The 13,404-nt window shown below is 43.3% G+C and overlaps 1 protein-coding gene across 1 annotated transcript in view; it reads right to left on the reverse strand.

Annotated features, from left to right (window-relative positions):
* The window catches only part of LOC147665210 (spermatogenesis-associated protein 1-like), a 349,586-nt gene that overhangs the window by 259,561 nt on the left and 76,621 nt on the right, over positions 1 to 13,404 (reverse strand). The window contains exon 6 of the mRNA XM_086949670.1: positions 973 to 1,117. Coding sequence (XP_086805796.1) covers positions 973 to 1,117 — 145 coding nt within the window. The remainder of the gene's footprint in view (positions 1 to 972; positions 1,118 to 13,404) is intronic.

The following is a 13,404-nucleotide window of genomic DNA, read 5'->3' on the forward strand; positions in this document are numbered from 1 at the left end:
TTTTACACTTTGCATCTTAGGATAAGCCTGCCTGTTCTGCGCCAAGCTACCAGAGGGTGAGCACAGGTTATCTTTAGCGTGTATTTGACTTACCCTGAATAGCCAACCAGAAGCCCCACATCTAACAGGGTCCGATTTATTTTGGGGCAGTTGGCCCATCATGCACCAGGAGGATGGAGTATTTCACTACATCACTCTGGTGGCGGTCCTGACTGCTTAATTGTATATGTCTGTTGGTCCAGTGGACATTTAATGCTTTGACGGGTACTTTGACTGTTATCCCATGGGTTTTCATGGTGGAGTGCGGACATACAGGTTAACCTTCGACACTCTTTAACCTGTTGGGCCATTGAAGGGGTCTAACCATGGCAGAGACAGAGTAGTCTCTGCTGCGGGTACACAACCCTTATGGTGGCCGGAACAGTTGTGATGGAGTACCCTTTCTGCCAACATATAAATCGGGCCCTTAATTACGACTGCTTATTTAGACAAATCTGGGAAATGTCTTACTTTATGAAAATTTATGAAATTCTCAAAAGCTTCCCATGACATATGTAGTTTAACTTTACCCATTTCTGTAGTCAGATGTCCCACCCCAACATTAACTGGACATCCCCACTGGTAGAAGAGAAAAGCAATGACCGCTGATTGGCCGTCTCCTCTCCTTTTTCCTCTGCTGGAAGTCCCAAACTAAGGCGACTGCGAGTGGAGAAAGACAACAGAGTGAGGCACTGAAGACATAAAATAAAATCAACTGCTGTTGCTTGCCCTGAGTGGCAGCAGAAACATTCCTGCTGCAGTGCACCGTGTGGTTGAACCCCCAAATTGGTTTTACTATAAATTTCTTCAGATTTGTGAAGCTAGGACTTTTCCAACTTTGTAACTTCTATACCTGCGAAAGAGGGCAGCAGAGAGAATGCCTCTTTTCTATGAAATTCTGATTAAATTCATACAAGTAAAATGTACAATTACCGTTTCCTGTTCTGTGCATAGTCCATATCCCTATCGGCTAATGATTCTGGAATTCCAGAATCCCTGGTACTGTTACGTCCCACGAGCTTCCTGGCATGTTTCCTTTCACCTTGATTTTCTGAAACATTTTCAATGAGGACTTCATCTATGGAGGTACCATACAAAACATAATTTGAAAAATATCAGTAAATGAGATTGAAAAAATACATTTTATTTAGAATTTTAACTTTAAAAAAAACTAGCATCTATCCGAAAACATTTTCATTGTATAATGGTGCATTTTATTTCTCAAAATATGACCCTCTCACCTTCTTTATTCTATATTTACAACTATAACAATTCAGTTATTCTGGTTTAGCGACACAGCTGTGAAACCTTGGTTTCCAATATTGCTTGTAGCAAACAGCACATCAACATTATTGCATACAAGATTACCATGTTCAAACCTTTCGTTAACCTTATTATTTGAACCTTGTGTATTCAGTTTTATTTAGTGAGAAATATCATCAGTTCGTTTTTAACCCAAGATATAAGAAACAAGAGCGACCGAGGTTTCATTTTAAAAATGTATTTGTCGCAACAAAATGCCTCGTCCAGGTAAACTGCAACAAATATAAAGCACGAAGTACTAAAAAGTACACAAACTCAATGGAGTAAGGACCGTTGGAGGTTTTGCTATTTGTCCATCCACTCGAATTAGGGCAGATTACGATGAAGTTAGAAAATGTTCCCGACCGAATCGGTTTGGAAACGGTTTCCGACCCACTTGGATTGGGTGAGTCCGACTAAATACGATGCATCCGGATTCTTCTAGATACGATTTGGTTGGACTCCCATTTACTACAATGGGAGCCTATGTTTCAACCGCATCGTAATCAGGCCCTCGGTTGGAAAGACACGCTCCCGTTCCAATTCGGAAGGAGCGAATGCTGTTAGGAGGCATTCCTAACCGCATTGTAATCGGCCCTTAGAGTCGGCAGACAAATGGCAAGTTTTTGCTATCACCTACCGCCAGGGCATTAAGTAGGCCGGTCTCACCGGTGCTGAGCGCCAGCAGTTTTTTAAAGGGGGCCTCGAAATGGGTCTCTGTCAGGCTGTGTTTTGTGCCCTGGCAGAGGCGGTCCCTATTTTTGGACTGAAATTACATCAGGCACATGGATGTGTGCGTGTTCACACGGCTCACTTCTCACTAGTGGAGAAGTTACGGCATGACATCATGCCAGGTGAGCATTGTAGGGGGAAGGGAAATACCTTCTCTTTTTGAAACTCAGGAGCAGCAACATTGTCGTGGTGTCACCAGGGCTTTATTGTGGAAGCATTTTAATATTATATACAAGCCATAGTTGTTGCTTATATATCTTATGCATCTAACAACCATTGACTAAGCCAATATTCCTGACTTGTTGTAGGTATGATGTTACTTGTTGTATCATATATCTGGATGCAATGATAGAAAGAGCAAAATACAAGAAAGGCGGCACACTATGCTAAGCACATATTTTTAGCTTACGTGTTTTTAAGCCATGCCCTTAATTAATTTGGCCATGCCCGTTTGAGGGACCCCCCAGTTTTTTCATTCAACTTCAAGCCCTGCCTTCCGCTATTCAAAGTGTTTGGGTAAGTGAAAGTAAAAAATCCTGTTTTGCGGTTTTGTTTTTGAAAATAGAAAAAGAACTTGAAAGTGTGCCGTGCAGCGCTGTTGTGTTGATGGAGCTGCAAGGGACACTTTCAATGAATGATGGCGGTTCCTGTAGATGCAGGAGATGTCTTCCCACTCAGAAGCCATCTATTAATTTGGTAAGCAGGTACACCTTCAGGATGCTGGAGTACTTTACTCCTTCGACCGGATGGAGTAAATCCTGTCCACCAAACTCAAAATCAGGCCCAAAGTCTGAGCTGGGTAAAGTAGTTGATGTGCAATCGATGCCCTGGTCTCTTCAAGATGGAAGTCATCTAGTTGAAGCCTATGTCAAAGGAAAATACAGGACCGACTGCTGAGACGAATTGAAGTGAAAGCGAACTATTAAAATATATATTTTCGAACTCACAGGGGGGAAGACAAGCCGTCCTTGTAAGAAACGTTTAAAGAATCCAAACGGTGTCGAAATAGAATATCATAAAGGCCCAAGGATATAGTTCCAGAAGCTAGTTAAACTGGCATCATCATGAGGACACATGTAGGTAGTCTAAACAGTAAAAGAAATTACCCAGAACTACACAACAATGAAAAAGTGCTGGAGGGGGAAAAACTGTGGTTCCAACAAGCAGGAGTGATTCTAATCACATACATGAAAATGCATCCAGCTCATTTGAAACAGATGAAGGTTGCATGCAGACTATAGGATGTAGCCAAGAAGCTTTGCTCACTCCTGCAATCGTGGGCATAGCGAACACCTTTTATTATATTGACACTGCTTCTTTTAAGCTTGGAAAGTACCCCTCCATTACGGTTATTTTTTTAACTAGGGCTTAGTTGGCTCTGGTTATTGTCGCTTGATCTACAAAGAAAAGCCAGTTAAAAAAAAACAGTTTGCGGAAGCAGTTAGGGTCGGGACCAAGGCCCATAATAAAGCTCTTACAAACCAAAGGTACATAATGTGAACTTTAAAATTTCCATCATGCTGTGCAAGGGGGATTGGCCAGCCAGTGACCACGCCTAGAAAGTGTCTGTCAGGGGTAGAAGGTTGGTGAAGCAGCACTCGAGTGGGCAGAGAAGCCCACCTCTAGAACTCGCAAAATCCACTTTTAAATCTCTGGAAAACAGACACACTGAAAGAAGAGGTGGCAGGTCCGACTACTGGTGGACCAACATCTGTCTGGAGTGTAGGGGCACTCTGGACATGCATTTTGCAAGGCCCTGTGGACAAAGTCTTTATGATCACTAGCCTCCCCACTCCTCCTGGCATACAGAGTACGTAGGGACCCTGAAGGAGAGACTTCCCTTGATCTTGATATGGACTGGTCTTGTGGTGAGTACCCGTGGAGGGGAACTCCATGATTTCTGCTAGCTTCACGTGCCCCCTGCAAGTGGCTAGGGGGTGCAGGCAAACAGTGTAATGTGCCAAGAGGGCCACAGCGTGTTTCTGAAAGAAACCTCTTTGCCGAGGATATCATCAGGGGCTCAGACTCAAGAGCAGGACCTGGGGCCTTAGCATCTCCCTACTGCTGGAACAAATCATCTGTATTCTGGAGCTGGAAAATAGCATTTCAAAATCAAGCTACCAGGACCTAAAAGGGTAAGAAGGTAGGTCTCTGATCACTTTCTAACTGGAGGGAAAGCAATTAAAAATAAGGTCCCAGAAATTGCCAAACTTTTAGAAACCAAGAGGAACTAAACTAATACTGGTAGCGAGAGTGTGCCACCAGGAGTAAAACACCCTATAGGCCATGTGAAAAGGCCCAATTGGGCCACAGAAATATATGTTTGTTGAGATAAGGCTGCTTGTGTGTGATCTGCTCGGCAGGTTGCCAAGGCCGTTGGCCTGACCAACGCCTCATCATATCCAGTGGTTCCTTCAGAAACATAACCTACGTAGGGGGAGTGCCCTTGGAACAACCGTTCACAATGAGCACATCAATCTCTACTTTTCCAACACCCCGAGGGTCTTGAGGGATTGACTATACCCACTTCCTGCAACCCTTCTGTGGGATGGGAGTGCAGGATGGCAGCAACTGTCGGGCAGGTGAGAGAAAAAGTAGAGCCATATCTTTTGCTGGCATGAAGAAGCAGTGCCAAGTTGGACCAAAAGGACAATGAGGCCCCCTCATCAATCATTCAGGGTTTATGAAGCGCAGCTACTCATCCGTTAGGGCCTAAAGGTCCTGGGGGGGAGGGGGATGCTGGTACGTCTGAGTGCTGGGGTTCAATTGAAGAGCCAGGTCTTGAGGTCCTTCTGGAAACGGCCAGCGACAGGGATTGTCTGAGGTAGAGAGGAAGGGTGTTCCAGGTCTTGGCGGTGAGGTAGGAGAAGGACCTTCTTCCGGTTCTAGTTTTGTGGATCCGAGGGACGGTGGCTAGGGCCAGCTGGGTGGAGAGGAAGCGTCTGGTGAGTACATGGAATGTGAGGGGCGGTGGTTCAGGTATGCTGGTCCTGCGCCGTGGAGAGCTTCGTCGGCATGTGTGAAGATCTTGAAAGTAATTATTTTGTTGACCCGGAGCCAGTGGAGTTCTCGGAGGTGTTCGGTGATATGGCTGTGGATGTCGAGAACCAGTCTAGCTGCAGCATTTGGATGTTCTGTAGTTTCCTGAGGACCTCATGGCCCCCAGCACCAGTGTGTGTATGCCCTACATGGGCAGGGGCCACCCCCTTGGGCCCAAAAAGAAAAGAATGACAGCAGGCGCTAGTAAAAAAATTGTTTATGAAAAACTGATAGGAAATATTGCCAGTCTCATTGGCACAAACAAAATACCAGTTGAGGAAGTCGTGTCACTGAATCTTCGAGGAGGCCAAGTAAAATTTGTATATTTGGCTTGCGGTGTCCAGGTGCACCATAGGAGCCTTACAGTTGTGTTAGATGTCCACCCAGCAGCAGCAGTGGGAGTGAGCCCCATAAATTCATAAGGAAGTCCATCATATTTTGGTTTGGTTACCCTTAGTCTCCTGGGGTCTTAAAAGAATGATCTGATGAGAGTTTTTTAATTCAGATGAAGCACTCCAGGTTATGGGAATGTTATCAAGAGGAACTGGGGTGCATGGCCGTTTTTTAATAGATACTGTAATTAGTTGGTAATCCTTTGAAAAGTAGAAAAAAGTCTCTGTTGAAAATATCATTAACATGCCCTTTCTATGGTTTAAACCACTGCATATATTTTCTTATGCTAATGAAAGTTGGTGCTACCCTGAGAAGTTTTGAATGTTAGAGTTTGTTCTACATTTGAGTAAGCGGAAACATCTTGACAAAGCCAGTAAGCCTTACCTTTATTTAAAGCTCCTCTCATGCTGGGTTGGGCACATATGAGGAGGCACTGCATTTCAATGAATTCGATCTTGCTGGTGCACAGACTATTAATTGTGCTCTCCTGTGCATGGGATCCGAGGTACATTTAGAGGATTACAAGACGTGTGTGACCTTTAATTAGTGCCTCCCCTGTTGGTTGTGAGACACCTTTAGAGGGTTCCACCACCTGCCATTTTGCAAACATTTGTTATATTGTGTGTAGCATTTTATAGTGTGTTCAATAAAATATTTTTTCTTCTCATAAGAAAAAGCACTGATTAGGCAGCAATTTCTTAAGTGTTGTCATTGTGTTACTACGTTCTAAATATCTAGTCCACAGCACTTGCCCTGAGTAAGCCTGGGAGAGCTCTGCTTTGCTACCCTCAGAGTTAAGTGCTAATAAGAAGTTTGAGGGTCCGCAGTACAGGAGCCCAAGGACACCAATGCTAAAACCCCCTGGTTGTTAAAATGGGGTCCCGGTACCTTCTTACTACTCTGGGACTTTCTGGCCCAGATTTCTTACACTTATCATACACATCTTACAGAACGTCCAGCGCACCAGACTCACAGCAATAAAAGTGCAGAATGGAAGATTATACCCATAACATCAGTGAGCAGTGCACAGCTGAGCACCAGCTTTTTAGGGTAACTTTGTGTATTGAGTTTTAAAAACAACAAACAAAAAAGCATATCTGCCACCATCATACATCATTTCATCTTGGGGAGATAAATACAGCTTAATAAGATACAGTTCCAGGATTCAGTCAAGAAGCAACCTTTCCCCTTGTGAGTAAAATCAAGAAGCAGATAAAGGGTGTGGCCAAATATAACTAAATATTCCTTACCCCCACGTATCCCCTGCCGCGACTAAAGGGCAAAAAATGCAACCCCCCCCCAACCTCCTCCCTACTGCTGGACCCAGAAAATATGAAAATTCAAAATCAGACCACTCAACCTATAGATGTTCCCTTAGATATTTCAAGGTTCAATACAAATAAAAAAGAGGAGTTAGCTTCGATCAAACTTGCCTTCAAGGAGCACCACTGTGGCAGACAAACAGTGCAGTCTATAATATAGAAAGGGCTGTCACTTAGCTTCAAAAAGCAAAATGAGCGACATTCAAATTGGTGGAACGTTGCTCCATGGCGAGGAGGGGTCAAAGTCTTTGGAGCCACTGAGAAAGTAGAGGGGTTTGTGGGTTTTTTCCAGTTGCGTGTTCCATGGCTAGTGTATCCACTCCCAGGCACTGTAAGACCATATAACATTCACTTTTTGACATTGAATCCAGTACCAGGGGCTTTCATCCTAATAGTAACAGAGAATGGCAGTGGGAACTCCAAAACCGCTTACAAAGTGCCTGCCACCTTCTTCCAAAAGAGGCACATATTGGAGCAGTGTCCACTGGATATGAAGCGCATCTCTAAGTGCCCCACACTCCTTCCAACAGCTGGTACTTGTGCTGGGATATGTGTGATTTAGACCTGTAGGAGTATAATGCCACCCAAACCACATTTTGTAATGTAGCTCTGTGCCCTGAATAGACATGGAGGTAGAGTGAATGTTCCTTCCCAACCTTTCCCACTGCTTCTGGGTTGTCTGCACTCCCAGCACATGCTGCCATGTCTGATCATGCTTCCAATACAGCGAGGCCTTTTGAGAAAGAAGACTGCAGTAGAGGTTAGAAATGTTGAGCTGATGTCTGACATTTTCGACTTTGTGGATAGTAGATCTGATATTATTGTGCATCTGGTGTCTCTGTATAAATACACACTGATCTGGATGGACTAGGCAGTAGAGAACCACATTCAGTCAGCTAGCTAATATCTCACTGTAGAGCTTGCCATTAATATTTAGTAAGGCTTAGGCCAATACCATGTGCAAAATCGGGGGTCTTTGCCAGGTTTTCGAAGGAACGTTATGATCACCTCACCTATCAAAGCTGATGTGGCTCAGCTGCTTGCACATGAGTTAAATAAGGATGTATGTTTGGGTGCCAGTTTAGAGGAAAACGTGTTATAAAACTGTATTGTGTAACAGTCTGGGCCTGGGGCTTTATTGGCTTTCATGATCCTAACAGTGTGATTAACCTTTTCTACTTGGATCTATTTGTGAAGCTTGTAAGTTTAGAAAGGTGATAATTATCAAGAAATTCCTGTTGCCTAGCCTGCGGGCTGGGATTTTTAGCATGAAGGTTGGCATATATATTCCCTCTAGATGAGATCAATATACACGTAAGTTGTCGGGTTTCCTGTTAGAATTTGCGCTGGTGATGCCGTTCCGCAGCAACAGCAATAAACCTATCTCATATGTTTGCCTTAAAGGTGTCCCAGGCCCCACGGACCAAAACCTCCCCTCCCTCATTGATTTCAAAATATTCATCAATGTGAATAACTGGTTCTTGCCGCAGGGAGGAAGGAAGCCTCTAGAACATAATACTGGCCCTAATTCAAGGAACATTAGTGTGTGGTCCGAAACTAAAATGACACAAATATCCAATGAGTGCACCGCTGCCATAAGGCTGTTGCTAACCTAGGCATAGCAGAGATGTTTTAAGGCATGGGCAAAGTGGGCTCTGGTAGGGGACCCCACCTTTATAGGGGCCCCATCATTAAGTTTCAAGTTTTCGTTTATTTGATTTAGTTTTCTGCAGAGGACAAATTTCATACAGAACAATTGCTATTAATATTCACATAAAACAATCAATACATATTTAAAAAATACAAATTCATCTGGAGGAGAGTTAAAAAGTGTGATCAGGTTCTGCATAGATACGCTGTTGTATCTAATATGTATTGGTTTTATATAGCGCCTTCTTGCCTCAACCATTATCGGGTTTGGGCATACCGACAATACATGCTTCATATCTTTCACACCACCATTGCAAAGATCACAGTTGCTGGTATCATGTTCTTTGTGAGTCCATTTAGAAGTCAGTGAATTAAAAGAGAGTAGCCCAAACCTCAATAAAAGTATACACTGCCGAATTCCATGCCTTAAGGAAAAACAAATATATTGTTGAGCCTGTTTGTATGTAATGGCTTCTGCATAATGTACGTAGTGGTGTAGTTTGGAACAGTGCGAGATGTCGAGATCGTAACTAATTCATGGCGTCAGATGTTTCAGGAAGAGTTTCATTTGGACAGCAGACCATCATTTCAAAAGTGTGAGTGTGCAATTAGATAATTTAAAAGCAATACTCAAGTTCTGGTTTAGAGTATATTTTGTAGATTTGGTCTCAAATGTCTCTTTTTTTAGTATAATTCTTAAGGTGCCTTGATCTGTGTGTAGAAGATTGTACGCCCATCTTAGTAGATTCGTAATCACACCATCATTAAGGTTTCAGAACAGTTTTAGACAGGGCATAACACAAAAATCGTGGGGCTCCCTGCACAATAGGAAAAGGGGCTCCCAGCTATGGAAGATCTCATACATATTCAAAGGCTTTGCACTGATTGGAGGCCCCTTGAACGACTGGGGTCCCCTTAAAGGTTTAGGGACCAGCAAAGAGTGTTGTGAATGAGTTCAAAATGGATACTAAATTCAGAGTGAATCCGAGCAGGGGGCCACAAATTATGTTTTCCCTGGGGCCCCTAAAATTCTTAAGATGTCCCTGAGGCATAGTCTATACAAAACTGTGTCTAGTGGACAATGGTGTAAAAGGGATACTTGCGGGTGCTTGGCCAAGCTCCCTACAAGCATCTCAAAGGCCTAATTTTCACAGGGATCTCCTTAAGGATTTGGAAATAGCTCTGGCCTCTCCCTTTCAAGAACCTTTTCTATACTTCTGGGGACACCGCATTGCATTAAAGTCCCCAGTAAGCACAATTTCCTCCTGAGCTGACTCCCCTAGACTTTCCATGCATTGGATAAGGAAAGTGTGTTGTGCAGTATTAAGATCATAAACCATAGCTGTAGTAAAAGATCAGCCGTGAGATGTACCTACTAAGATATTATCGGTATCTACTATCTCTATCCCTGAAATGTACCTACTAAGAAACAGCTGCAACACTAAAGGGAAGGTTTTGTAATAAGGATTGCAACACAGTGCTGTTTAGAGGCTGCATAACAGTGGTGAATCATGTGGTAATTGCGGTGATGCAATTTTCCTTGATATTTCTGTAGCAGATGCGTTTCTTGTAGGCATATCCCATCCGGTGTGTCTAATCTAAGACTTTTCCAAATAGACACTCGCTTATGCTGTGAATTCAGATTCAGGGCTCTGGCATTAAAGGTGATGAAACCAACCATAAGCCCACAAGAAAAGATGTGAGCTTACATATAGGGGACAGAAAAGCATGAAAGGGTGTCCAGTGGCAAAACCCGCCCCCAACAAAATCAAGAAGGGGCATGGAATCTCCCTTCCACTGTCTGCCTCTACCATACTGCGGGTGGGTGCTGGCTCCGGGTCCATCCCCAGAACCTGGAAAGCCACCACGGGTTCTCACAGCTTGATTTAGCTGTGAGAGATAAAATGTATATACTATAAGAAAATATCAGCCCCACCGCCAGAGTCAACAATGTCTGAAGGGGCCCTTGCTGCCTACAAACGGGGTCCACAGCCCGACCATGAGCCAACTACTATCAGCAGCAAGACCCGGTGGCTGTTAATCAAGGCAAAGCTGAAATCCAACCATAGGAGTAGCCAAACTTATCTATTCCATCAAGCCGGCTTGTCTCTGGCTGGAGTCATTCTTGATACCCTAGATTCACCCAGGTCTTGGTGCAATCTCTTGGGTGGCTCAAGCTCCAACCATGCTGTCACTTGTTAGGTCCATAAGCCACACTAGTCCAGTCCAGGGTCACTCATTCATGCCAACAGTAAGCACAGGACCCCCCAGGGACTCCAGGCAGAGCAAAGCCAAAGATTGTATGGCCAGGTTGGGAGCTCCAGCAGAAAGCAACAAGCTAGGCCACCATCTTGGTCACACCCCTGGGAACCTGCTTTGCACTTTCTAGTTTTTACACTTAAGTCAGAATTAATCTAAGTTAGCTAGTGCTTATGCTGTAGATGGCAACATCTTTACATCTCCTAAACCCGATGTTTAATCACCCAACAACTCACTTCAAGTCCTAGGAAGCCAATGTTCAAACCCTGTTTTCATAACAGGGGAGGTGGCATTTGGTACTTTCTGGGTTAGGTGCGGATCCTTATTAATTGCTGTGTACCTTGGCTGGCTTGAGAAGTTTTCAATTCAATAAAATTAGTACAGATACGCAATAGAGGTGAGAACTGTGCACAAAGTGATTGTTTAGGCAAAAGAAATATGAATTAAAGCATCCATTATATGTGTTCATTTAAAGAAGTGAACTTGATGTAATTTAAATAATGAGGGCTGTACACTCACACAAACATCACATACATCTTTTTTCAGGGTGCAAAAAGACAGGAACTCCCCATAGGACAGAGTTGAATTCAACAGTCAAAGGCCTAGATGCGTTCAGTAAACAGCTGCAGAGATTCCTTCAACTAAAGGCTGAAGAGATCCATCCAATAGATGGCTGCAGAAATTCCCCGTATAATCAATTTGAGGGGGGAGAGAGAGATCGGATTCTTTCAGACTCCATTTAGTTATTCATAATCACAAAGGGGAAAGGATCACTTGTCCTGCGTAAACCAAGGTCTGCAGGTAGGTAAGTAGGTGCCACCCAATAAAAGACCCTCATACACGCGTTTTTTTTTATATCTCGTAGCGGTATATGATGTGTCCCCACTTTTTTTAAAACATGTGAGTACGTAATCCTTGGGTCGATTTTTTGTGTGCACCCTCCGCCAGGAGGCTTTACCTTTGGTTGAGGCAGTAGTGATCGTGAATTGGTGAGTGAGAAAGTGGTGATATCTTAAAAATTGTCCAAAACAACCAGTGAATCGATTTTTAATAAATCTGGAGTTGGACAAATATAAAATTTAATTTGTGCGGCTAATGAATCGATTATGAATTCTAGCGCACTCCATTAGTGAAATATAAAGGTCGACATGTTTCAGACTTAATTGCCAAATGGGTAGTAGGTTTTCTTCAGGACCAAAAAAAAGGGTGCAGTGAATAAAGGTGAAAAGAATAGGTAAATTTATGACCTGATTCTTCGGGTAGTAGAAGGTCGCATTGTACCTGTAAATAGAAGAGAGACATGCACACGACAACGTATAGGGAAAAGGGGATAGGAGGAGACAACACAGTTGTGTACAAATGTACAGTTTTTTTCTGATTTGTACAAGAAACTAAAAAATGGCAATACTTTTTTGCAGAATCACAGTCATTTCAGGCGTCAACTTAATCATTCTCATGCCATAATGAATAAGAGTGATTTCGCTATAGTGTAGTGCAGTGCCCATAGCTGTAATATTATCGGTGTCAGATAAGACTTCATGGTGCTGACAACTGTGGTGATGACTTTACGTATCTCTTATCAGGTGATGATATAGTGCTCTTTAATTTGGCTTTAAATAAAACACTATTGTGGTTCGAACGGTCTCTCTTTTTAGTTTAACGAGACCTAGTGGAATAACTATGAGGGAAATATGGCTTTAATACTGTATGCAACTGGTTTAAATAATTACGCGCTATGTTGTAATGGTGGAACTAAAGGGCGCATAATGGTCATTATCGAAGCCTACCTCTACGTTTTGCAGAAATAGCTTCTTCGGGTAGAGGGGCATTCAGAGGGAGGTTATACTGTGGGGATAGAGCAATCGTTTGTTTCATTATGAATGCAGAAATTCCCCATCAGACGGCTGCAGAGATCCATCCAGTAGACGATTTCAGAGATTCATCTAGTAGACAACTGCAGAGATTCCACCAATAGACAGCTGTAGACATTTACGCATCAGACAGCTGCAGCAATTCCTCCAACAGACAGCAGCAGAAATCCATTCAATAACGGGCTGCAGTTATTCATCGAGTATACAGCTCCAGACAGCAGCGGCCCATGCAGCTAAAAGCGGTGGGGCCAGGTTGGACAGATAACCATGAGGGAAAATGAAATAAACAATTAATTTTCCCTCGTCGTCGTCTGTCAAAATAACCCCCCACCAAGCTTCACCGCCCCACCTCTCTTACCTGCAGGGGCTGCTACTGGCTGCAGATATTCATCCAAAATGAGCAATGCAGAGCTGTAGATTAATCCAATAGACAGCTGCATTCATTTACCCAACAGACAGCCGCAGAGGTTCATCCAATATATGACTGCAGATATTCAGCTGCAGACTTTCATCTAGTACATGGCTGCAGAGATTTATCTAATAAACAGCTGCATAGATTCATCCAATAGACAGCTGCGAAGATTCATCCAATAGACACCTGCATAGATTCGACCAATAGACAACTGCATAGATTAATCCAACGGACATTTGTGGAGATTTATCCAATAGACAGCTGCAGAGCTTCATCTAATAGACATCTGCAGAAATTCAACCAGTAGATGATGTCATAGAGTCATCCAGTAGATGGCTGCAGAATTTCATCAATTAGACAGCTGGAGAGATTCATGCAGTTGAGA

The sequence above is a fragment of the Lissotriton vulgaris genome, unplaced genomic scaffold, assembly GCF_964263255.1.
Source record: "Lissotriton vulgaris unplaced genomic scaffold, aLisVul1.2 SCAFFOLD_423, whole genome shotgun sequence".
Taxonomy (NCBI): domain Eukaryota; kingdom Metazoa; phylum Chordata; class Amphibia; order Caudata; family Salamandridae; genus Lissotriton; species Lissotriton vulgaris.